We start from the raw sequence: 25,424 nt of genomic DNA, 5'->3' as shown, positions 1-25,424 counted from the left end.
GCCCTGAGTCGGTAACTCACATGAGCTTATTTGTGAAAATTTTTCTTTTAAATTGTTTTTTATATACGTTTTTCTCTATTTTATGAGTAATAAAGAAAATTAAATGATTTTTCTCTTGTGGGTTAATGTTTCTGGAGACATTCTCGTAGTCTGCCGACATATGGGTTTATATTCTAATTGTTGTAATCTACCTTGGTGTGAAACCAATTTAATCAATAAAATTTGAGATGATCAAAAAAAATAAATGATAATATCTTAAGTTTTTAAATTTCGGGAGCATTCTTATAGAGTTTTGTTTCTTTAATCGAGTACAAAAACTAGTAATTAAAAAATATATATTTCATAAAAAAATAGCTTACTTTATGCACTAAATGTCAGTCACGTTAAATATGATAATTTATTTTTATTTGTTACTCCGCGTTGGGCAAATTGCAAACAGCAAGCAAAAGCTGCACAACTTTGTGTTTATATACACACAGACAATCATTTCAAGAAACCATACGCCACACACAACAAAAAACACTCTTCATTAAGAAAACAAAAATACCCATATCAGATCAAATCACTACTACAATTATTAAGATTTTAGCAGAGTATATATCAAACCATCAATGGCGGATTCGTCTCAGAAGAAAACCAGAAGAAACGCAATAACACATAAAGCATGGAGTCTCGTCAGGATGGCTCTTCTATGGGGAAGAAAAGGTGGAGTTTTCAAAAGATGGCCTTTGTTCGAACTACGTAGCTTGTTCTCCAAGCATCTCAAAGCCCTAGCTCATATGCGTCATCATAGTAGTAGTAACGGTGACCGTTATTACGGAGAACGGCAGCTTTCGTTTGATGAAACGCCGTTATTTAACGTCAAGAAACATCGTCCTACTACATCGTCTATGAGGTTCCTCCTCCTTCCCTGCATTGCTCCTCCCGTAGATTTTGACTACGACTTTGAAATGGACGGTCAGGATTATTCCGATGAGGTAAAATCGTACGGTTACGATGAATTAAAATATGAATCTTGTACGGAAGAAGATGATGAGGAAGAAGAGAAAGGGGTGGATGTGAGAGCAGAGGAGTTCATTGCTAAGTTCTATGAGCAGATCAAGTTGCAGAGACAAGTCTCTTATTTGGAATACAAACAGCACAAAGACGCCGTATAGTTATAGATTTATGGTGATGAATGATGAATTGATGATGCTTATTATTTTTGTTTATTTATGAATGCAGCTTTTGTCTTTTTTTTTCTTTTCTTTTTCTTTTGTAGAATATTTTCTAATTACGACAAGCACATAAATATTTCAATTTTTTTTTTAGAAAAATATCTCAAAATATCACTAAAACAAATTTTATTTACAATTATAGCATATATTCCATAATTTTCCAAAAATATCACTATTCAACATATAAAAATATTTAAAATTAATCTTTAGAATTTTCTTTTTATGTTTGGATTCTCAATTTCACATTTAGGATAAAGTTTTAAAGTATAGAGTTTAGTATTTTAAATTTAGGATTTAATTTTTAAAGATTAAGTTATGCTATTTTTGGAATTTTAGAGATATTGTGCTAAGTTTGGAAAAAAACTTATTTGGTGCTATTTTTGAGAATCTCCTTTTAAAAGAAATATTTTTCTTAATTTGCACTCACTTTTTTCCCCATATATTATGATTTTTTTTACCATATATTATCTTATTATATAAAGTTGGGTTTTAAAAGTTAGTCATTAATAGGATTTTGACATATGTCGTCAAGTTATCAATCTCAGATTTTGACATGTGTAAAAGTTATTATTTAATAGGAAAAATTCGATTACAACAAAAATAAAATATTTTGTTTTAAAAAATAATAATAATGTAAAAAGATAATTATCAAAGCTAACTGAATTTATTAAAAAATACAAAGTTTTCTTAAATAATTATAAGGTGATTATAATATATTTCATAAAATTCAAAATTATAATATTATTTATTTATTTTTAATTTTAAGTTATTAATTCTATAAAAAAATAGAAAAAGTGTTTCAGTAAAATATACAGTTAATTATTAATTATAAATTTTGTAAATACTCACTTCTATATAAACATAGATCGTCTTATATTTAAATAATTTATTTAAAAAGACTGCTTTCAACTTTGTTTAATTGGGAAATTTTTTTTTAATGGGAAGGTATATTTTTTTTAACCAAAATTTTTCCTACTTTCCTCTTTTTCAGTTGAAAATAAGTAAGATTAATATGTTGACAAAAAAAATAATATATGCGTCTTCTTCTCCTAATACTGTATTTTAATTTTTATTGTAGTATTTTTATATTGTTTTATTTAATTTATATTTTCAACTTTGAATTATTTGGGATTCATATATTACAGTGCTTATAATTTTCTATTTTTTATTTAATTATGTTAAATTAATTTTTTTCTAATTTCTCAACTTGATTGGTTGGTCATAAATCTTTTTTTTTCCAAACATAATTGTTACCATTATTCATTCAATCTTTAAGGAAGATATCGAGTAGAAGCTCATCAACCTAATGGATAGATAAAATAGGCTAATCAAACATAAGCTTACAACAAACATAGATAGATAGATTAGAAAAACATAAATCGTTGTTGATAGATCCATAGGAGCTCAAAGACTATGACATCCTGGTTTGCGGAAATGTTTAAAAGAATTGATTTGGTCACATATGTCACCAAAATGCACTTATTTTTCTGGTCAAGGGTCCTGAGAGAACTTCATGATGGGTGATCTTCTTGGAAGTGATTGTTGGAACTGTGCGAGTGAGGACAAAACACAGGAAAGATCATTTGTTGATAACAAGTTTTTAAAGCCACTCATACGTAACAAACCGGCCATCAAATATGGGTGGGTCCACGGGCCAGGAATAGATGTAGGGCCCACTTAGGAAGGTGGGCTCATGGATTGAGAGTGGACATGGTCTCACTAAGCAAGGTGGCAGTTGAGGCATTACAGAGACAGAGGCTACATCATGGTGTGTCAAAGACACTTCCATGAATACATTGGAAAATTTAACATTAGTTACTATCAAAAGATTTTGTAACGTAAGAAAAAGGTTTTTACTTTCATTGATTGTCGGAGCAAGCTATTTTGAGATAGCAAAAAGACGTGAACATGTTCTCTCCAGATAGGAGGAGGGCAGAGCCGAGGTTCTCTCTATGATGAAGAAGGTTGGACACAAGGTTATTTCCTTAAGGGAGAAAGGTGGAGGAGGTTGGACGCAAGGTTATCTCCCGATGAGAGGAAGGCGAAGCCAATGTTCTCTACATGCTGGAGGAGGTTGTACACAAGGTTCTTTCCATAAGAGATGAGGACGAAACCGAGGTTTTTTCCACGGTGGTCATATATTATTGTGATGATACATCATTGATTAGTATATTATGTAATATATTTTTTATTCAAAATATTTTTTAAACCAACAATTTTAATAATAAAAAACTATGCAGAAGTGAAAGTAAAATAGTTGGTGATAAAAAATATATATTTGTAACATAAAGTATATTTAGCTGTAAAAAAATACACTTTTTTTATAGTAACATACATAAAAGATTTATAAATGAATATAAATCAGTCTATTATAGTGTCACCAGACCCAGTTTGCTTCAGATCCGGAAATTACTTGGTCCAATTAAATATGGATTTGGTCTTAATAGTTTAGGATAAGTTGGTGCATTTTGGGTCAGATCATCCAATGATTCGATTGCACTTTCACCATGAAGGAGGGAGTAGGCGTCGTTCGTTTCACGTCGCTGTTCAAACGAATTGATGGAGTGAATGCAAAGAGAAATTGAAAGCTAAGACTATGTACATTTGTTTTTTTTTTTCAACACCCTCCTTTTTTCTTTTTAACACTCCACATCATCATCTGTTTCTTCCACCTAATAATTCAATACCCACTCAATTTTTATCATCTATAATGGTTCTATTTAATAAAGTTCAACACTTTACTTTATTTATTTTATTATTTATTTTTATATGTTCAAATAAAATGAAACAAGTATCTATTTATAAAGTATCAAAAATAATAAATTTTGATGTAAAGCAAAATAAAATAAAATTTAGATTACTATAATATAAAATGATGTCAAATAGTTAGAATAAAATTAAAAGTATAAAGAACTTTAACAATCAACATGGTTTAATCCACATAGATTTTTCTCATTTTTCAACACCTTCATTATATAGTTTCAACAGTTGAAATTATAATTCAACACCTCTACTGTATATAGTCTAATGGGCTCTTTTAGTCTCTCGTTGTAATTGTGCTTTACTTTGATCCTTTGAGTATCACCAGTGTCTCCATCTTCTTCTTTAATTTTGACCTCTCTACATCACACTTAGTTATTGGTTCACTGAAGAACCAAGGAGAGATGGGGCAACCGGGAGATGAGTCTATGGAGGCGATACTGTACGTTAATGGTATTAAACCTCAATTTATTTTTTTGCTGCACCAATCTTCTTTGTCACCTAATTTTGAAACAGAGACAATGAATTATATTTAAGTATGATCACACATTTGCGTAGTCAATATGAAAGTTGTAAAGTGCAATGAAGCTTCATAAATTTTTTTTTTTCTGCAACTACTTCAAAAGATTATTTTTCTTTATAAACTATTTTTATATATATCACAAACATAGAGACTAAAATGAGGCCTAAAGGGAAATACAATTGAGGCCCTATTTTGTTTATTTTGTAATTATTTTCATAAAACCGTAATTTAGTTTCAACTTCAAAAGTTATTTTTAATAATCTAAGTTTAGTACTAATTAGTAATGTCTATGTATATTTTATGTTAAAAGTCTCTAAATAGGCACATATGAAAGACAATTGATTTAAAATAACTTCAGGCGTAATTATTTTTACATACATGTTTTAAATAAAAAAGCAAAATGTTTAAATTAGGATTTTAAAACTAATGGATCTTATTGGGCATTTTTTATATAATTATAATCCATCTAATCTATCGAGATAACCGCAAACCCGTTTAAGATAAAATGCTTTTGCTTTTGTGTTTATTCTTTATCCTATAAATCATAAGTCACTAGACCAATAAAAATATGCCACATAGATTTTGTTTTCATATTTTTTTTAAAAAACTCGGTTAACAATAGTGGTAAGAAAAAACGGAAAAAGAAAAAGAAAAAAAAGCTAAAAGAAATAACTGTCAAATTGATTTTTGTTTTTTAAAAAAACGTTATTTCACCGGCGAAACAAGGATATTTCAGTGAGATCTAAACAGAAAATAAGTTATATTTTTAAAAAATCTACATTTTCTAAAACTGCAAAATTTTAGATCCCTAAATTTGCTCACACTACCGCTACCACGTTAGAAAATCAAGTTAAAATATAGGTCACGTTTTGAAACCCTTTGATCACCTATTTAAGTCCCAATCAACACAACTTATTTTTATTTATTTCTTTCCCTTGCCATCTTTTTTTCTCTAAGAATTCTCATGTTCATTCCTTTCTCAGTTTCTCATCCCATTTTGCCGGTCGTTTCTCCTCTTCATCGTTTTATTTGCGTGTGTCATATTCATAGAATTTAGCAAAGAACCTGATCCAGGTTTTTATGATTATTTGTTCAATTTCGTTTTTTTCTTTCTTTATGTCATATTAAATTTTCTCTGATTTTACATGATTCTGGTTGAAGATGCCAATGACCTACTGGATTATAAACATACTTCCCAACAAAATCGAGAAATAATAGCTCTATCATCACAAATATAAAAGTCTCGGCATGCAAATTAACGCCATTGATGAAGGTAACGAGTAATACCTCCAATCTCAATCTTTTGTGTGTTATTCAAATGTCTATGTAGATGATTTGACTGATTGAAAGATTAATGGTTATAATATGTGTAGTTTCTCAATTCACTAAAGAAATACGTAACTTATGGAGCTTTAAAATCAGGTTTTTCAAGCATCGTGCGAACTTATATATCTACTATAATGTTTCATTGTTTTGTAAAAAACTATTTTATTATGATTTTGCATTACACTGTTTTGTATTCAATATAACGTTTAAAAAAAATAGCTGACTTTTGTATGCTATCTCCCAATTTCTATAACCCATATGTGTCCTCCGTCTAAGTTCTAATTATATGTTTCTATCTTCGAGGTGGGTCATGGGTGATTACCGGCTACATCAATTACGACAAATCAATAGTGTGGATTAAGGGTAAAGAGGATTAGAAGAAGATCCTCCTCACTGAAGACAAGTAGCCAAACCTGGAGAACAACGGTATATATATATATATGGTGATATGATGACCAAAACGTAATTCAAACGTTCAAGCAGTATATATATATATGGTGATATGATGTATACAGAGGAGGAAGGACGAAGACAATTGTTGCATACAATAAAATAGTTTTTTCCTTTTAATAGTTTTGTCTGTACTTAGTTACTTTGTGTAAATATATTTATGTTTGTTTTTCTTTTAGTAAATACGTTTTCCACCAAATGTAATTGTTTCTATTTTTTTCCGGTACAAAGTACGGGTGTAATACTAGTTGTTTATATTGCCAACTAGTAAAAAGAAATACTATATCATTTTTAATCGTCAAAAATGCAGAATCGTTAGATTAAAATATATGATGAATCAACGGTCGATCCATATACAAAAAAAAATTGTTAAAGAAACGCGTTATGTCGGCGATATACATACATATATACATATCGATATCAGGGAGGGTTAAAGAAACACTTTAATTTTTCTTTTTCTCCCAATTTTTTTTCTCGCTTCTGGGTTTTCGCATGAAGAATGCTTCAATTCGACGACTGCTGAGGAGATTCACGTTGAGTAATCTTATGATTAGTATGTATTCCAAATCTGTATCGCTAATTTGTTTTCAGGATTTGTATAAAGTTTTGTGTAATCGTTCTTATATTGATTTAGGGTTTTGATTTTGATATGATTCAGGGACGAAACCATTACAATCGACTGGGCTTCTTCTTCCTCGTGGTGATTTGGTAAGGTTTCTTCCTCCGATCCTCTGTGTGTTTTTTTTTAGGGTTTCTGAATTTTCTAATCGTTCTTGTGTTGTACAGATCTGTTCGGTTAATTCAGGCACAAGACTATTTCAATCGGCTAGGATTCTTCTCCATTGTGATTATTTGGTAATTAAGGTTCATTCCTCTGATCCTCTCTTCGTGTTTTTAGGGTTTTCAAATTGACTAATTGTTCTTATGTTGTACAGATCTAGGGTTTGTTTGTTCTGTTTGGTTTGATTCGGCACGAAACTATTTTAATCGGCGGCTTGGTTTCTTCTTCCTCCTCATGGTTAGATTTCTTCCTCTGATCCTCGCTTCGTGTGTAATTTGTTTTTGTGCCAGTTGATTTGATTCTGTACTACTACGAAGCTTATTGAACTGTTTTTGATTCAAATGTTTTATTCACTTAGTGAGAACTCTATTCTTTAGCAGGGGTTATTATATGGCTTTGATTGCATTGTATCATCACTAAGAGAGTTAATGTTTTACAGAGACGAACTTGTCCATTGTGTATGGTCATGTAATTCTGATTATAGAGATGACACTAAATCAGGTTCTTTGAACTATGGTACAATGATTTGTAAAGCACGTAAATGGGGCTAACAAGCTTAGTTCTCTGTTTGAAGGAAAGGCATTTTTCAGTCACTAGGATTTGTCTCTTTTTCATTTTTGATTTATCTTTCATTTTATTGCAGGTTTTGAGACCGCAAGTGGAGGAGTCAAGATGAGAGATGAGCACTAAGGTACCAGTTGTTCCTACTCCTTTTCTTAGTTTGTGAGCACTAAGGTAAATTCCTTTTTTTTTTTGTGTTTTCAAGTTTTTGAGGACTGAAATCAAATGGGGTACAATTGATCAGTCCACTTCTGTTAGGATTTATTGCTTTATTTTATTTAAGCAATTGACTTTTTTATCATTGTGATTTTAGAATCAAGATTTTTGTTTTTGTTTTTGTGTACTTGATCCAACAACAAAAAAATTATTCACTTTAATAAGAATCCAGATCCGTATTTGGTTTTGGTTACTTGGTCTGCGGATTCTTAGTTTTGGGGCTTTTAAGTTTTGATGTTTGTTTTTGTTTTTGTTTTTGTTTTCGTTTTAAACCCAAAACAGATCATTGACAGACATTAATCTAATAGTGTTCTGTCAGATTCTATTTTGGGGACATTGTCCCGTGAACTGTTGGCTTGGTAGTGCATGCATGTTGGGAATTGGAAAAGAGGTTGCGTTTTGTTGGATTATCCAACGGCTAAATAAGTCGTAAGACAAAAGACATAGAACCAAAGAGTTCTCAAAGTTTGGTACCCTCGGCTGGTAAAAACCATAAGACATGAATGACATAAAGAACCAAAGAGTTCTCAAAGTTTGGTACCCTCGGCTTGTAAAAACCATAAGACATGAATAAAGAACCAAAGAGTTCTCAAAGTTTGGTACCCTCGGCTGGTAAAAACCATAAGACATGAATGACATAAAGAACCAAAGAGTTCTCAAAGTTTGGTACCCTCGGCTTGTAAAAACCATAAGACATGAATAAAGAACCAAAGAGTTCTCAAAGTTTGGTACCCTCGGCTGGTAAAAACCATAAGACATGAATGACATAAAGAACCAAAGAGTTCTCAAAGTTTGGTACCCTCGGCTGGTAAAAACCATAAGACATGAATGACATAAAGAACCAAAGAGTTCTCAAAGTTTGGTACCCTCGGCTGGTAAAAACCATAAGACATGAATAAGGAACCAAAGAGTTCTCAAAGTTTGGTACCCTCGGCTGATAAAAACCATAAGACATGAATGACTGACCTTGCGGCTTAATGATTCCTAAGACAAAGACATAAAAGAACCAAAGAGTTCTGATTGGTACCATCGGCTTGGAAAAACCATTAGACAAAAGAGTCAAAAGACATTGGAAGGGTAGTGCATGCATGTAAGGAAATGAGTTGCGATATGTTGGATTGAGCGGACTGAAGAAATCTTAAGACAAGATTATGACTTGTTCGATGGTAAAAATGACGAGAACTTGGACCAACGTACGGCTTAAAGAAGTTTAGCCCAACGATGTAAGTATATACATTCACATAAAATGAAGACTAACAAATTCTTTTTTCTTTTCCTTTCAGGTATGTGCTTCTCAAGTTACGGTGTTCAGATTGTCAAGACTTTTGATAGGTATATGCTTTCAAATCTTTTTATTTTTGTTTAAGTGCTTTCCAAACTTGTTTGTAATTAGTATATGAAAATCACAAGTGAAAGACACATACAACATCCTGAACTCCAAAATGGTGGTAGTTTCTGGTGCTTTTATCAACCCTTAATGATGACGCAGTTGGGAACAGATTCCAATTCGAGAGACTAGGTATTATTTTCAGTTTGAAAATCATAAAAATTGCTTGCGTTTCTAGATGAGCACATTGTGTATTTTAATTTTACGATTCTCTATGTTTCAGCTCTTGTGTATCATAAGCTCTCTTATTCTATATAGTGGATGTAGAGTCTCTCGTAGATTAACTTATGTAGATTGTGTTTGTGTTCCTTGAACCTTGAAAGTATTTTTCTGCCTTGTGCTCGTAAACTTTGGTGATTGTTTTAAACATGTGAATGACATCCTAGGATTTTGCATCATCCACTAAGTAAAGGTTGATTTTACTTTGGCTTTTGAAACATTATATTGTGTGTTGAAAATACTTAATATCTCTGTTTTGGTGTTTGTATGTATAAATAACTTTTTTCATTTAATGAAATAGATGCATCTTGGGATCTACTGTAGTTACTTATTTTTAAATGTTTGTGATAGTACTGCACATTATGGTAATAATATTATTGAATCTTGAATGTCTTTGTTTTGCGTTATGCTCTAAACCCTTGGTGATTGTTCTAAGCATGTGAAACTGGAATTTTGCATTTACTATATCTATACACTAACTGAATTATGGTAATAATATTAATCTCGAATGTCTTTGTTTTGCGTTATGCTCTAAACCCTTGGTGATTGTTGTAAGCATGTGAAACCACATTCTGGAATTCTGCATTATACTCTAATGAATACTGTGTTAGATTCTATAATTTATACCCCTTGGCTTGAGTGTTTACTATATCTATACACTAACTGAAAATGTCATAAAATCTCTTGTTTTACGAAATAGATGAACATAGTTGAGACTCGTGCAGATTATGATAGTATTTTTGTTAAATCATGAATGGATTTGTTTCGTGTTATGTTCTCAATCCTTGGTGATCGGTACAAACATGTTAACTGACATTCTCAAAATTTGCAATTTGCATCATACACTTGTATGATTATTATGTTAGTTTTTACCACTTGTACTCTCTGCCTTAATCTTTTTACAACACTAGTGCCTATCTTTTGGTCTCTTAGTCTTTGCGCTTGGAACTCTATCGAATGATTGGTGTATTGAGTTAGAATGCAATGTGTATTTCTTTATTCTGTTCTATGCCTTTTGTTTTAATCAAACTTTTCTTTATGATTGATGTCAAAATTAAGTTGTAGCCTTTCGGTATACATCTATTCCATTTTTACCATTCATTTTTTGTTGTTGTTGTTGTTGTTGTTTGTTTGTGTTAAACGCACAACTTGAATTTCAATGTTAGTTTTGTTGAAAAAAATAATCTCTGTATGGTCACATAAAATATAATTTTTTAGCTTTGTTGTGTTAGATTATAAAATATGTATGGTCATGAACACCGTTCTTGCATTTTTGGTTGGAAAAAGAATGATATATCATTTTGCGTTTTGAAATAGTTTGTGTGGTAAATTATACCAAATTAAAGATATACTATCAATTTTTATGATTGGTTATGAGGATGTAGATAGGACTTCAAATTTTAATCGTTTGTTTTAATGCTTGGTATTTTATATGATTAAACGTATAACTTAAGGTTGAACACTACTGATACCACCAGATATAAGATATTCAAAGAAACTTGTATTCACACTAGGAGTGGGTATTTTGTTTTGGAAGTTATCGTATGCCATTAGAAGATGGAACCAAAAACATAATGAGTCCTATATGTTGAACTCTCTACTTGAAAACTCAAACATAAGTTGCCCCAAAACACTTAAAACATGATAGTTTTTTTTTCGAATTATATATTACATATTACTATTATGCATTTTTAGACTTTACCGTTTACACGTAAAGACTGGACTTTCAAATGAATTTGAACAACAAATTATCGATGCTCATAAATAAAATGAAAAACTATATTTTTGCTTTCTATATAATTAGTAAATATTTTAACTATAAATTATCGAAAAGAAAATTTGAAAGACATTCTCCTCTTTTTTAAAAAATATCTCTAGTTTTCTACCTAAAGTTTAACTCCTCGTTTTAAATTCATGGTATAGAGGCTTTTTGGTGAGTAAAAAAAATATAAAATATATGTAACGAATATAAATTAATGCGGGCATACGAAAACTTTTGGAGATACTTGCTAGATAAGAACTGTAAACGAAAATCTACAAGATGTAAAAGAAAAATTCTGCATTCACACACATATTTGGGCTTTCACGTGTTTGTGAATATCAAACTAGTTAAATAATTGCATATTATTTTAATGTAAAATTTCACTAAAATATGTAAGTCTAAAATATATTGATTTTCAGAAATCAATATAAATAAAATATTTTAAAAAAGTTATAAAAACATATCAATTAATAAAATTAAAGAACACATATATATATAACTGTAAACTAAACGTTTTCAATAGTTATTATAATTGTTTATAGAGAGAAATATATGATTCTTGAATTATCTCCAACTCATTAACAGAAAACTTAATTTACAATAAACATAGATTTATATATATTCATACATAAATATAGAAATGATAACAAATTAGTGAATATTATGATGTGTGATTATTTATATATATCTCAGTATATAAACTAATTAATCTCAATATTTAGTGTGATTATTGATTAAAAATGAAAATATTGATAACCAAAAAGAATAAGCGTTTCAATTGTATATTCTTCTGTTTGCTATTAAAAGTATTAAGACATAACTCTTATCATTATGAATAAACTTATTACCCAAAAAAAATCATGAGATATTTAAAATCAATAATTTTAGATTATTTTCAGAAATTTTATTTTAGAATCCAATTATTACTAACATAAATATTAAATTACTCTTAAATCAATAAATACATGTTGTTATAGTTCTAATAGAAACAAGCAAAAATTTTATGATTATACGATAAAACATAAAAATATATGAATTTGATTATTAAACCACACAAAAGACATGTTGTAATAAATACTAACATTTTATTAATATTTTTTTTACGTTCAAAATTTTTATGGGTGAGACGTAACTTTTACACGAAAGAAATGCAGATTTGAATAGTAAAAAAAAAAGAAATTTAGTTACATATTATGTTTTACATAAACAGATATTGGTTCTCGGATAATAATTTATATTATATTTTTTTTATTTAAATCGATCTATCTCGCATATAATACAGATTATTACCTAGTATAAAAAATCACAAACATTTAAATTTTGTATAGAATCTTTTAAACATTTTATAAAAATGGATAAAAAAGATGACGACAGCTAATAATTCATAGCCACCTCCTAACAGAGTAGGATAATAATTATAACCAAAACTGACTATTTTTGGCAAGTGGTTTGTCTTAATAATAATATTTCATGGTTTTCGAAAACACCAAAAGACTAGGTACTAACCCGCGGTAGACCGCATGCTGAACATTTTATTTTTAAAAAATAATTTATTAATTAAATTATTTATAATAGTTTGTGATTGAAATTGTTGGATTAGAATCTTAGCATTTTTTTCAATTTTTAATATATTTATTGAAAAAATGACATCAATAAAAAATTGAGACAGTAACAATGAATAAAATAGTTTAAACCTTTGATTATAGACACCTTTGAAAGAATTTAAGCCTTTTAAAAATTCATGACTTGAGTTTTTTTGTTAAGAGGATAAAGATTTTGTAAGGAGATATTTTTTTGGTTTCGATTTTTTGGTTTCTGTATTTAATTTAGATGGATTGATTATCCATGTAACCCTGCGATTTTGGTTAATTAATATAGTAGGATTTTTAATTTTTAATAATTACTAATTATCTTTTATAGCCTCAACAGTTTAATCTTTATTTAACAATTTCTAATGGCAATTACATGTAATTTTTTACATTTTTTAAGATTATTTTTAATTTTGTACTTCTCAATAGTAGGATAGTAGGATTCCTTCGTCTATGTTACATTTTGGTTGATTACTAATTATCTTCTCAAGAAGGGGTTATTGGTTCCATCATTTTAATGGATTTAGAAATCCAACCAAAAATCATGTGTTATTCAATCATTGATTTTAAAATACTTATCAAAATTATGTGTTATTGGTTCTATGATTTACAAATACTTGTTCAAATCCAATGTTATTCATTTAATGATTTGTTTTTGGATTTCAAAATCCACATTATGTTTTAAATGGATTTGAAAGTGTAAAATAGAAGGATCCAAATCCAAGGATAAAACATGTTATTTCAAAATCCATGTTTTTTTATTTCTAGAATTTACAATTCCATATGGAATTAGAAATCACCTCTCCAATAACAGCCCCTTAGTCATCTTGTGGATTTTGTAATTGCTTTTTTAATATAACGATTAATGATCGTCGAGATTAACGAGACCAGACTTTTAAGGCTCGAAAGAAACACTGCTTAGAGACTTCAGATCCAAATTTTCTTCTTTTTTCTTCCAAATTTTGTAGTACACGACCATGGATTCTGAGAGAGTGTTGATGTCGTTTCTCCATGAGCATCCTATGATGCCTTGGAATGATCTGAGCAGAGGTGAATGCTGTGGATTCTTTGAAACTATCAGTGATGGTTACTACTGCAAATGCTGCGATTTTTTTGTCCACAAAGAATGTGCCGAGTCCTCCGAAACAGTCAAGGATCCATCTCACTCCATCCACACTCTTTTCCTTAGAAGTCATTACGATAAGCACTGCGAATTATGTGGGATATACGTCGAGAATCTATTCTATCGTTGTGATGAAATCTGTGACTTCAGCGCTCATCTACGTTGTCTAAGAAATCCACCACCAGAGGTTATTGACGTTTCTGAGAAGCATCACCACAAGCTCACCCTTCTCAAGAAGCGGATCGACTTCGACTGTGATGCAAAATGTGGGAAGATGATAGGTGCCCAGTTTCCATACAAATGTCATGAATGTGAATTATTCTTCCATGTGGATTGTGTATGGCGCCAATCAGAGTTAATTCACCCTTCAGAGGTAAACCACTCTTCCCACTCGTGGCACCCTCTTAAGCTCCACACAAGTCCATTACCGGCCTATTCTGATGAAAATTGTCGTCTTTGCGCAAGAAAAGTTGATAAGATATTGTTTTATCATTGTTCTTTTTGTAACTTCACCTTGGATATGCGTTGTGTTTTGAATCCACTACAACAATATCTTCTGAATCTGAAAGCACATGATCACCAACTCACCCTTCTTCCACGACTCGATTCTTTTACATGTAATGCTTGTGGTTTGAAGGGAGATCGAAGCCCTTATGTGTGTTTTCAATGTGGTTTTATGATTCATCAAGACTGTCTTGACCTTCCACGCATCATAAACATTAATAGGCATGATCACCATGTTTCTAGAACTTCTGTTCTTGGTGTTGTCAATTCTGTATGTGGAGTTTGTCACCAGAAGGTGGATTGGACTTGTGGAGGTTATTCTTGTTTGCGGTGTCTCCGCTATATCGTTCATTCGAAATGTGCTACTAAGCATGATGTGTGGAATGGGAAAGAACTTGAAGGAGTACCTGAAGAAACGGAAGATATAGAGCCGTTTGTGGTAATAGATGACAACACAATACAATATTTTAGCCACACAGAGCATTACCTAAGACTCCACGTTAATGGTGTTCTATGTGATGACAACAAGCGGTGCAGAGCATGCGCCCATCCCATCTGTCTACAATTCTTCTATTGTTGTATGGATTGTGACTTCATTCTTCACCAAGATTGCGCTGGATTTCCTAGATTGAAATGGCATGTGCTACACAATGATCGTCTTACTTTAGTTACAAACGAGACTGATTCATTTAAGTGTAATGGTTGTGGTAGAGATTCCAGTGGTTTCAGGTATCAGCATGGGGATATGAATTTCGATGTTCGATGCAGTTCAATTTCAGAGCCATTTTTCCATCCAAGTCATCCCCATTTCCCAACATCCCTTATATTACACGAAACGTTCGATGTTCGACGAAAAAAATTTATGCAATGGTTGCAACAAGGGACAATACAGTGTGCTAAGTTGCATTAACAATGATTGTGGATTTGACTTATGCTTCAAATGCGCCACTCTACCGATAATGGTGAAGCATAGAGTTGACGATCATCCTCTCTCACTATGCTATGGCGAAAAGGCAAGTGGTAAATACTGGTGTGATATTTGTGAAAAAGAAACAGATCCAAAGACATGGTTCTACACGTGTAAAGACCACCATGCTAGTTTGCATACAAAGTGTGTGCTCGGAGACTATTCAAATCTTATGCCAAAAAGCATAAAAGAGAGTTGGTACAAATACTATGAGGCGGTGCATAATAATAGTATATCTCGTCCATTTTGCAAGATATGCAAGTTGCGTTGCATTTTTCCTACCATCATAAAGATTCTTGAGATCTCAAATGAATACGTTTGCTCTCGTGAATGTCTAAATAGGAGGATATCTGAGGGCCTGTATTGAAGGCAATCAAAAGGTTATCTTTTTTTAGATTTCTTGTATTACTTTTTTAAGTGTTTATTATTATGAGTTAATTATTTTTTAATGTATCATTATCTAATAATCTTGCAATATTAATTAATCTATATAAACAAAAAAACACAAGTTTATCAAATGCAATTTACTAACTGAGAATGTCCACAAGATGGTGGTAATCAAAGAGTTGCATATGAGGATCATTTAACCACCTCTACTGTGCTAGAATCAATGAAGCATACTACTATGCGCTTAAAGATAGCGGATGAAAAAAATAGTACGGTTAAAGAGAATAGTTGAGTATTTAGCTTGATTGTTAACTATAGCGGTTGAATAGTATAGATTATATAATAAATAATATTAAAAAATAATTTAGTTAGAAATGACAAATGTAGAGTAATAAATTTTTTATCTAATTCATAATATGAATATAGTTAAATGAAGCATCATATTACAAACTACTTAGCATGCTAAATGATTTTAAATCTTTATTATATGAGATTAACAAAATTCTAAATGTTTATTTTATAACAAAGTATTCAAATATGACATGCATCATCGTCCATTAAAAGTACATGATATTATTGAAATCACATTCATTAGTCACTATTGTTTTCTTTTTTTGTTAGATAAAAAAATTTAATGTCAAAAAAAGAATGAGTAACATGACATAATTAAAAATGTTTAAACTTTTAAACGTCCATCTTGGTTTTTCCAAGTGATTGAAGTTGGCGTTATCAACCATCAAAATCAAGCTTTAACCAACTTCTCCAAATTCTTTCTCCAACCAAGATCTCCAAACTCCATGTACGACACCCTGCGCATGCTCTCTACACTGCGCCCTGAGTCTCTACATCTGCCCTGCACAGCGCCCTGCGCTGTGCCCTACAGCCACCACCAAGGTACCACCAACTTATTCTGTGTCTGCGTTAGCGCATTGTATTGTTTCTTCAACCTAGTTTCCCTTTTATAGTGAAAACCTAGAGCTTATGTCGGTTTACCCTTGCAGACTACACAACTTGGATCCTGTATGGGCTACACACCAATATGGACCCAGTCAAAATAAGCCCATATGAAGCAAACATTTACAACAAACTCCACCTTTTGCTTCATTTGGTCCAACTCACAAAATCCCCATTGTGTTGATTCTTTCCTGAGAAGAATAAACAAAACTTTCTTTCTCTGTAGAACCTGCAACTTCCAATGATCTCTATCTTAGTCAACCTTAGGAATTTTCAACTTCATCTTCAGAAGCTTCAAGAGATTCGCGACTCTCCCTCAAGCTTCCTTCTTCTGATGACTGTAATCCCACTTGTAGACGAACTCTGACCATTGAATCCGACATCTGAAGAAACTCTTACAAACCTTGTTCATTGATAACCAATACAGAACAAAACCAACATTGGCTGTTCTTTTGTGTCCTCTAATGCCATCCTCTGACATTGCTATGAAATTCCCAGCACCTATTGAATCCTTAGACTATCTCATGACTGTCAATATATTCGAACTTTCTGAAATTTCAGTCTATGAAGCCATACAACGTCACCCTTGTTCTTGACAGCTTCTCTGAATCATCTACGATGCTCTTCAGCTGTCCCAACAAGTTCGTGTAACTCTTTACACAAATAATCTTCTTCAACCTTGTTTCTCCTGGTCTTAGAAACACTTATGAAGACCTTTACTTAATTCCCATGTTCCTCACAACACCTCCACCTAGAACCAGAACTTCTGATTCACCCACAAGTAACACCTGACTTGCTTGTGGAACCTTGATCTTGAAAACCTTTAGAACAAGTAAAGCTTGAGATATGAAGCTCTCAGAACACGATTACAACAATCACACAACATCTTCCATGGTACCTGTTATCATGATTGTATATCATTTATATCCGTCTGCAACCCAATTCACTTGGTCGACCTTTGATTCCCCTCATGTGCACTGAGCTTGAACCAAACTTACTTGAATCCTATGCAGAACACATGAATCATACATGCTTCAAACCTGAAGCAATCCCTGATTCATCATGTAAACAATCTCAACCCGATGCATTACTCCTGAGATTGAGTTTACATCCCATCTGTTTAACCATCTGCTTATGAACCCAGCCTATATGATCTGACAATACAAACTTTTGCTCAACCTCATGTTAAAACGGATGTCCGACCAACAGCTTTTGAACATCTGCTAGTCTCCCTATAACAGCCTTTAATGCTTCAATCTAGAATCCTTGAAGCCACACCTGTTGTAACATAACCCTGCAATAGTTCTTCATAATTGCAGACCTTACCAAGAAGAAACTTGGTACCAACATCATACCTTTTCTCACCATTCATCAATACAACTTGACATGTCTTCACCATTGATGAATCCTCACTTAACCTCAATGTAAGTGACTTTCCTAAGAAACTCAACGATGCTACTAGACCCACTAGCTTTCTACTAGTCTTGTCTATCATAACCTGCATCTTTATCCACCAGAGATCTACTTGAATCTTCTCCTTATACTCACATGCTTCCTTATTAAGTGCCATTTACAGAACACTTAAACTTCATGCAAGTGATACCTTTTGAAGATTCATCCACCAGATCATCTCTATAGATGGAAACAAGCAAACCAAAAACTTTTCTAGTTTATGATTCTCTTCTCAATGCAAAACCTAACCCCAGTCACCTTGCGCCAGCCTTGTAGATTCTTGCACTTACTTGCAAACTCTTGCACATTCATGCAACGTCTACAAAAGTCTTCTAGAGATTTTAAGTCACCTTGTAGAACAAACTCCACCTTGACAAAGAAAATCTCACTGACTGCAACTTTGACTCTTGGTACTCTCTGCATTCTCATTCTCTATAAACCTACCTAGATTGTAGTCCTTTCAATGCGCCCTGCGCTGTGCCCTACAACCGCCACCAAGGTACCACCAACTTCTTCTGTGTCTGCGTTAGCGCATTGTATTGTTTCTTCAACCTAGTTTTCCTTTTATAGTGAAACCCTAGAGCTTATGTCGGTTTACCCTTGCAGACTACACAACCTGGATCCTGTATGGGCTACACACCAATATGGGCCCAGTTTCTAGTTCAGACCAAATAAGCCCATATGAAGCAAACATTTACAACAAGAAAGTATATCAAGACTCTATACTATGGCTGTGAGATCTGTGGCTTCGACGTGGATCTATATTGTGCCAAATACCCACCACCAGATGTTGTTGAAAATTCTGAGACTCATCAGCACAGGCTCACCCTTCTCAAGGAGCTGATCCACTTCAGTTATGATCAATGTGGGAGGATTGGTTATGGGTTTCCTTACAACTGTACTGAATGTGATTTATCATTCCATGACCATTGTGTATTGCTTCCGTTGGAGGTAAACCACTCTTACCACCTTTGGCACCCACTTAAGCTCCACAGAGGTAAATTACCAGAATATTCTGATGGAAAAATGTCGGTTTTGCGCAAGAAATATTAATATTTATGATAAATCTTCTTATCATTGTTCTTCCTGTAACTTCACCTTGGATATGTATTGTGTTTTAAACCCACCGCTACCACATCTTCTGAATTTGAAAGCTCATGATCACCAACTCACCCTTCTCCCAAGACTCCGTTCTTTTACATGTAACGCTTGTGGGTTGAGTGGCGATCGAAGCCCTTACATATGTGTTGAATGTGACTTTATGATCCATCAAGACTATCTTCACCTTCCACGCGTCATAAAAATTAATCGGCATGATTACCGTGTCTCTCGAACTTCTGTTCTTGGTGTCATGAATTATGTATGTGGAGTTTGTAGGAAGAAGGTGGATTGGACTTATGGAGGATTTTTTTGTCAGCTATGTGGTTCATTCAAAATGCAATACTAGGTATGATGTGTGGAATGGGAAAGAACTCCAAGGAGTACCTGAAGAAACAGAGGATATAGAGCCATATGTGGTGATAGATGACAACACCATACAACATTTTAGCCACAAAGAGCATTACCTAAAACTCCACGTTAATTGTGTTCTTTGTGATGACAACAAGCGGTGCAACGCATGCACGCATCCCATCTGTCTCCAGTCCTTCTACGACTGTATGGATTGTGACTTCATTCTCCACCAAAACTGTATCAGATTTCTTCGAAAGAAATGGCATGTGCTACACAATGAACGTCTTACTCTACTTACAAACGAGGTTGATTACGCGGCTAATTACTTTAAGTGTGATGCTTGAAGAGATGGTCCAATGGTTTCAAATACCATCACGGGCATAACCCATTCGATGTTTAGTGCATTTCAATTTCTGAGCCATTTTTTCATCCAAGTCATATTGATCATCCTTTATATAAAATTTCGAAAGATAGAGAGATGAGCTGCAATGGCTGCAATGAGAAGGGTTGTGATGTGTTAAGATGCATTGAAGATGATTGTAAATTTGTCTTATGCTTCAAATGTGCCACTTTACCACAAGTGGTAAAGCATAGAGTTGATGATCATCCTCTCTCATTATGCTATGGCGAAAAGGCAAGTGGTAAATTCTGGTGTGACATTTGTGAAAAAGAAACTGACCCAAAGACATGGTTCTACACGTGTAAAGGTCACCATGCTAGTTTGCATACAAAAAGTGTGCTCGGAGAATTTTCAAATCTCATGCCAAGAAGCACAATTCAGAATTGGTTCCAATTGTTTGAGGTGGTGCTCAATGATAGCTTATCTCGTCCATTTTGCAGTTACTGTAAGTTGCGTTGTATTTTTCCTATCATTTTGAAGAGAGTTGGAACCTCAAATGAATACTTTTGCTCTACTTTTTGCTATAGTACCGTCTGAAGCAAGATGTCTAGCGAGTGGGAATTTTGTTTTAGATTTGTACCATTTCTTTTTACAGCAGTTCATTTCCATTATAAGTTGATTTCCTTAATGTGTACTTTATCTAAAAATCTTGCAGTTTTAGTTCTATATGACCTAACCTGTTCTGCATTTCGCTTTCTACAAAATCTCACCTTAAACAAAAAAAAAACCCCAAGGTTGTCAAAGAAGGTGGTAATTATTAGGAGATCTCGGAGATTACGAGATCGACTTAAATGGAAAGTTAACATTTGTATAATATTAGGAGATCTCGGAGATTACGAGATCGACTTAAATGGAAAGTTAACATTTGTGTAATATTCTCCTATTGGTAAATAAGTAGATTTACCATTATTGAATATGTAAAGAACTTGTTAGACAAGTTATATCTTTGTATAAATATAAGCCTAGAGGCTAATGAATAAAAGGAGAGAAACTTATTAGGAGATCTCGGAGATTACGAGATCGACTTAAATGGAAAGTTAGTATTTGTGTAATATTAGGAGATCTCAGAGATTACGAGATCGACTTAAATGGAAAGTTAACATTTGTGTAATATTCTCCTATTGGTAAATAAGTAGATTTACCATTATTGTATATGTAAAGAACTTGTTAGACAAGTTATATCTTTGTATAAATATAAGCCTAGAGGCTAATGAATAAAAGGAGAGAAACTATTTCACTACTAAAATTTCCTCTAAATCTATCATGGTATCAGAGCCTTGATCCTACTTCCTATGGGTTATGGTTGTGTTATTTCTGCATTCTAAAAAAAAAAAAAAAAAACCTATGTTTTTCTATCGATTTCTACTATCTATTTTGTTGGAAATTTTTAATTCCTTTTTATAGTTACACGTTTGTTTTGTTTTGTTTAATTTGGAATTTTGATTTATTTTAAAAAAAAAACGTGTTCGTCTCTTTCACGACAGATATGTGCACAATAGCACATGATTGTGTTTTTCGTATGAGTTTTCATGTGGTATCATCTTTCACTACGAACAAGATGGGCCACGAAGATAACTGGTGAGTGACGAATCCGACGGATAAGATGCTGATCCGAGGATGACAAATCTGAATCTGACCATGACCACTACACAAGTTTCTTCATGAACAAGAAGTTCGAAGAACGATTAAAACTTGTGATTTTGAAATCATTGGAGTTACACATTCTCCACCGAATCGATGACCTTATGGCGAGGTATAACGCTATTGATGACTCTATAGTGAGTATGAAGACCATGAAGATGATGTGATAATGATTGTCCAATCTCATACGTGTTACCACGTATGAGCTTGCGGGAGGGTATTAGGAGATCTCGGAGATTACGAGATCGACTTAAATGCAAAGTTAACATTTGTGTAATATTAGGAGATCTCGGAGATTACGAGATCGACTTAAATGGAAAGTTAACATTTGTGTAATATTGTCCTATTGGTAAATAAGTAGATTTACCATTATTGAATATGTAAATAACTTGTTAAACAAGTTATATATTTGTATAAATATAAGCCTAGAGGCTAATGAATAAAAGGAGAGAAACTATTTCACTAATCTATCAGTAATCAAAGAGTTGCATATGAGGATCATTTAACCACCTATACTATGCTAGAATCAATGAAGCATATACTACTATGCTAGAATTAATTAGGGATGAGTTAAGAGAGTCTGAAACACAAGGAGTAAAATGGCACGTGGAGTAGTCTATTTATATTCTGTTACTCTGTATCTTCAGTGAAGCTATAAACCGAGAAGAATTAATGCTGTTTCTATCGCTGTGATTGAGAGCGATACTCCATTGTTGTAACTTGTAACACATTCGCCCTCGAGTTGATACGAGAATCTGTTGATAAGACTCTGTCACGTAGGCACTGGACCAGTTTTGGCATATTGAGGCTCGTATATATATATTTTAGTGTCGTCTCTCTTCTTCTGTTTTAATGACAATAATAAAGAATCAAAAGTTGATTTTTTATTTTGTGTTTCGGTTTAATAAAACAATTATGAATTTCGAGAACACTAAAGATACCTTCGTTCTATGTTAGTCATCTAGTGGATTTTTGTAATTTTGTAAGTGGAAGGTTCTATCACACATTACTCTCAATATCTTCAGCATTGCACAAAATTCATCAATCTTCAGCATTGCACAAAACCTAAGTCAGCAAAACAATTTGCAAAAAAAATGACTATTTTTTACAAGTGGTTCGTTTTAATAAAATAATAATACGCTTAGATAGATTGTCACTATTACAATAGTAACAATTTTTTTTTTTATTGTTTTTAGTGTTAATGAGAAAGACCACCAGACAGAATCAAAAGGTCTGACACCTATTATTTTTATAAGACCATCGTCGTTGAGATTAAGAGAAGACTTTTAATAGAGGAAGAAATGTGAAAGGAGAAAGCTTTGAGATTTCAGACCCAAACCTTGTTCTTCTTCTTGAAGTTGTTCCAAATCGCCTAGTATACGAACATGGATTCTGAGGGAGTGTTAATGCCGTGGGTCCATGAACATCTTATGATGCCTTGGGATGATGTAAGGAAAGGTGATTGCTGTGGACTCTTGTTGGAAGAAGATATCGGTGGTGGCTACTATTGCAAAAGCTGCGACTATTTCGTCCACAAGAAATGTGTCGATGAGCCCTCTGAATATGTCAAACACCCATCTCACCCGGATCACACTCTTCAGCTTCTAAGTACTAAAGGACCAAGTAGATACTGCGATTTATGTGGAAGGAGCATCAGTGACCTATTCTATCATTGTGAGATCTGTGACTTCGACGTGGATCTATACTGCGCCAAGTACCCACCACCAGAGGTCATTGACATTTCCGAGACGCATCACCACAAGCTTACCCTTCACAAGGAGCAGAGCAAGTTCAGATGTGATGCTAAATGTGGGAAGACTGGAGCTGAGTTTCCTTACGTATGTTTGGAGTGTGAGTTAGCTTTCCATGAAGGTTGCGTATCGCGCCCATCTGAGTTTAAAAAACACCTTAAGCTCTTCACAGGTCAATCACCAGACTATTCTGATGGAAAATGTCGTCTTTGCACAAGAAAGATTGATGATATGTTGTTTTATCATTGCTCTTCGTGCAACTTCTCCTTGGATATGCGTTGTGATTTAAACCCACCACAACAGTCTCTTCTGAATTTGAAAGCTCATGATCACCAACTCACCCTTCTCCCAAGACTCTTTTCGTTTACATGTAATGCTTGTGGACTGAACGGAGATAGAAGCCCTTACATTTGTGTTCAATGTGACTTCATGATTCACCAAGACTGTCTTGACTTACCGTGCCTCATCAACATTAATCGGCATGATCACCGTGTCTCTCAAGTTTCTCTTCTTGGTGTTGTGAATTCTGTGTGTAGAGTTTGTAGGAAGAAGGTGGATTGGACTTGTGGAGGTTTTTGTTGTGAGAGGTGTCCCGGCTACGTCGTTCATTCGAAATGTGCTACTACAAAAGATGTGTGGAATGGGAAAGAAATCGAAGGAGTACCTGAAGAAACAGAGGATATAGAGCCATACGTGGTAATAGATAACAACACAATACAACATTTTAGCCACAAAGAGCATCACCTAAGACTCCACGTTAATGGTGTTCTTTGTGACGACGACAACAAATGGTGTCGCGCATGCACCCATCCAATATGTCTACAGTCCTTCTATGGTTGTGTGGATTGTGACTTCATTCTTCACCAAAACTGCGCTGGATTTCCTAGAATGAAATGGCATGTGTTACACAATGAGCGTCTTACTTTAGTTACAAACAAGGCTGATTTATTTGGGTGTGCTGCTTGTGGTAGATATTCAAATGGCTTCAGATACCAGCATGGGGATAAGACATTCGATGTTGGGTGCGGTTCAATATCTGAGCCATTTTCCCATCCAACTAGTCTTGATCATCCCTTATATTACATTTCACAAGTTGGAGAGATTAAGAGGTGCAATGGCTGCAACGAGAAGGGTAATGATGTGCTTAGATGCATTGAAGATGATTGTAAATTTGTCTTGTGCTTCAAATGCGCCACTGTACCACAAGTGGTAAAGCATAGAGTTGACGATCATCCTCTCTCACTATGCTATGACGAAAAAGCAAGTGGTACATATTGGTGTGACATTTGTGAAAAAGAATCCGATCCAAAGAAATGGTTCTACACATGTAAAGATCACCAGACTAGTTTGCATACAAAGTGTGTGCTCGGAAACTTTTCAAATCTCATGCCAAGAAGCACAGTTGAAGATAGAAATGCATCATACGAGGTGGTGCTCAATAGTAGTGTATCTCGTCCGTTTTGCAGCTCATGCAAGTTGCATTGCATTTTTCCTATCATCCTGAAGATGCTTGGATCCTCAGATGAATATGTTTGCTCTTTAGAATGCCTGAAGCAAGATGAGGCAATTGATTGCAACACAATACTTCCTTCTCCATCAACACTGAGCTGGATTTCTAAGGAAGAAACGACATGTGCTATACAATGAGCAGTTTACTCTAGTTACAAACGAGGTTCATTACTTTCGCTGCCTGTAGTAGAATGTCTAATGGTTATTAGTACCAGCATAGGGATATGGAATTCGATGTCGGGTGCAGTTCAATTTCTGAGCCATTTGTCCGTCCAAGTCATCCCCATCGTCCCTTACACTTCACCAGATGAAGCAAATAAGAGAAGCAATGGCTGCATTGACTTAAATTGTAGATTTGTCATATATAGTTTTTAATGTGCTCAGGATTTTTCTTTTATATTTCTTGTATTTTACATGTTCATTTCCGTTATGAGTCATTATTATCTAAGAATCTTGCAATCTTATTTTGGTATGATTTGCCTATCTAAGAATC

At 33.4% G+C, this 25,424-nt stretch overlaps 2 protein-coding genes, 3 long non-coding RNA genes and 2 pseudogenes across 9 annotated transcripts; all 7 read left to right on the top strand.

Annotated features, from left to right (window-relative positions):
- The first annotated feature begins 455 nt into the window (after positions 1-455).
- LOC104707886 (uncharacterized) lies at positions 456-1,316 on the top strand. The gene has a single exon (XM_010424328.3). It carries the CDS (start codon positions 612-614, stop codon positions 1,155-1,157), a length of 546 nt encoding a protein of 181 aa, XP_010422630.1. The 5' UTR covers positions 456-611; the 3' UTR covers positions 1,158-1,316.
- A 4,104-nt stretch (positions 1,317-5,420) lies between these two features.
- Positions 5,421-6,581, top strand: LOC109126055 (uncharacterized). Of its 2 annotated transcripts, none has more exons than XR_002033129.2 (3): positions 5,421-5,574; positions 5,662-5,773; positions 6,130-6,581. It is a non-coding gene; the product is annotated as an uncharacterized LOC109126055 (long non-coding RNA). The 2 variants fall into 2 exon arrangements; XR_015564734.1 differs by having other exon boundaries at positions 5,874-6,581.
- A 96-nt stretch (positions 6,582-6,677) lies between these two features.
- On the top strand, positions 6,678-8,021 carry LOC104707885 (uncharacterized). 3 transcript variants are annotated; one of them, XR_754714.3, is made up of 5 exons: positions 6,678-6,829; positions 6,935-6,984; positions 7,063-7,131; positions 7,212-7,294; positions 7,701-8,021. It is a non-coding gene; the product is annotated as an uncharacterized LOC104707885 (long non-coding RNA). The 3 variants fall into 3 exon arrangements; XR_754715.3 differs by having other exon boundaries at positions 6,699-6,829; positions 7,063-7,140; positions 7,701-8,002; XR_015563101.1 differs by having other exon boundaries at positions 6,708-6,829; positions 6,911-6,984; positions 7,701-8,002.
- An 83-nt stretch (positions 8,022-8,104) lies between these two features.
- Positions 8,105-10,754, top strand: LOC104707884 (uncharacterized). The gene is made up of 2 exons (XR_002033145.2): positions 8,105-9,027; positions 9,118-10,754. It is a non-coding gene; the product is annotated as an uncharacterized LOC104707884 (long non-coding RNA).
- A 1,502-nt stretch (positions 10,755-12,256) lies between these two features.
- Positions 12,257-15,823, top strand: LOC109124949 (uncharacterized; annotated as a pseudogene). Its single transcript, XR_015563100.1, has one exon. The product of XR_015563100.1 is annotated as an uncharacterized LOC109124949 (transcript).
- A 579-nt stretch (positions 15,824-16,402) lies between these two features.
- Positions 16,403-21,286, top strand: LOC109126086 (uncharacterized; annotated as a pseudogene).
- Positions 21,287-22,949: 1,663 nt separating this feature from the next.
- LOC104707882 (uncharacterized) lies at positions 22,950-25,416 on the top strand. Its single transcript, XM_010424326.3, has one exon. It carries the CDS (start codon positions 23,057-23,059, stop codon positions 25,067-25,069), a length of 2,013 nt encoding a protein of 670 aa, XP_010422628.1. The 5' UTR covers positions 22,950-23,056; the 3' UTR covers positions 25,070-25,416.
- The last annotated feature ends 8 nt before the right edge of the window (positions 25,417-25,424 follow it).

Source organism: Camelina sativa, chromosome 8, assembly GCF_030686135.1.
Source record: "Camelina sativa cultivar CO46 ecotype springtype chromosome 8, ASM3068613v1".
NCBI lineage: Eukaryota > Viridiplantae > Streptophyta > Magnoliopsida > Brassicales > Brassicaceae > Camelina > Camelina sativa.
This window is presented reverse-complemented; position numbering and strand designations above follow the sequence as displayed.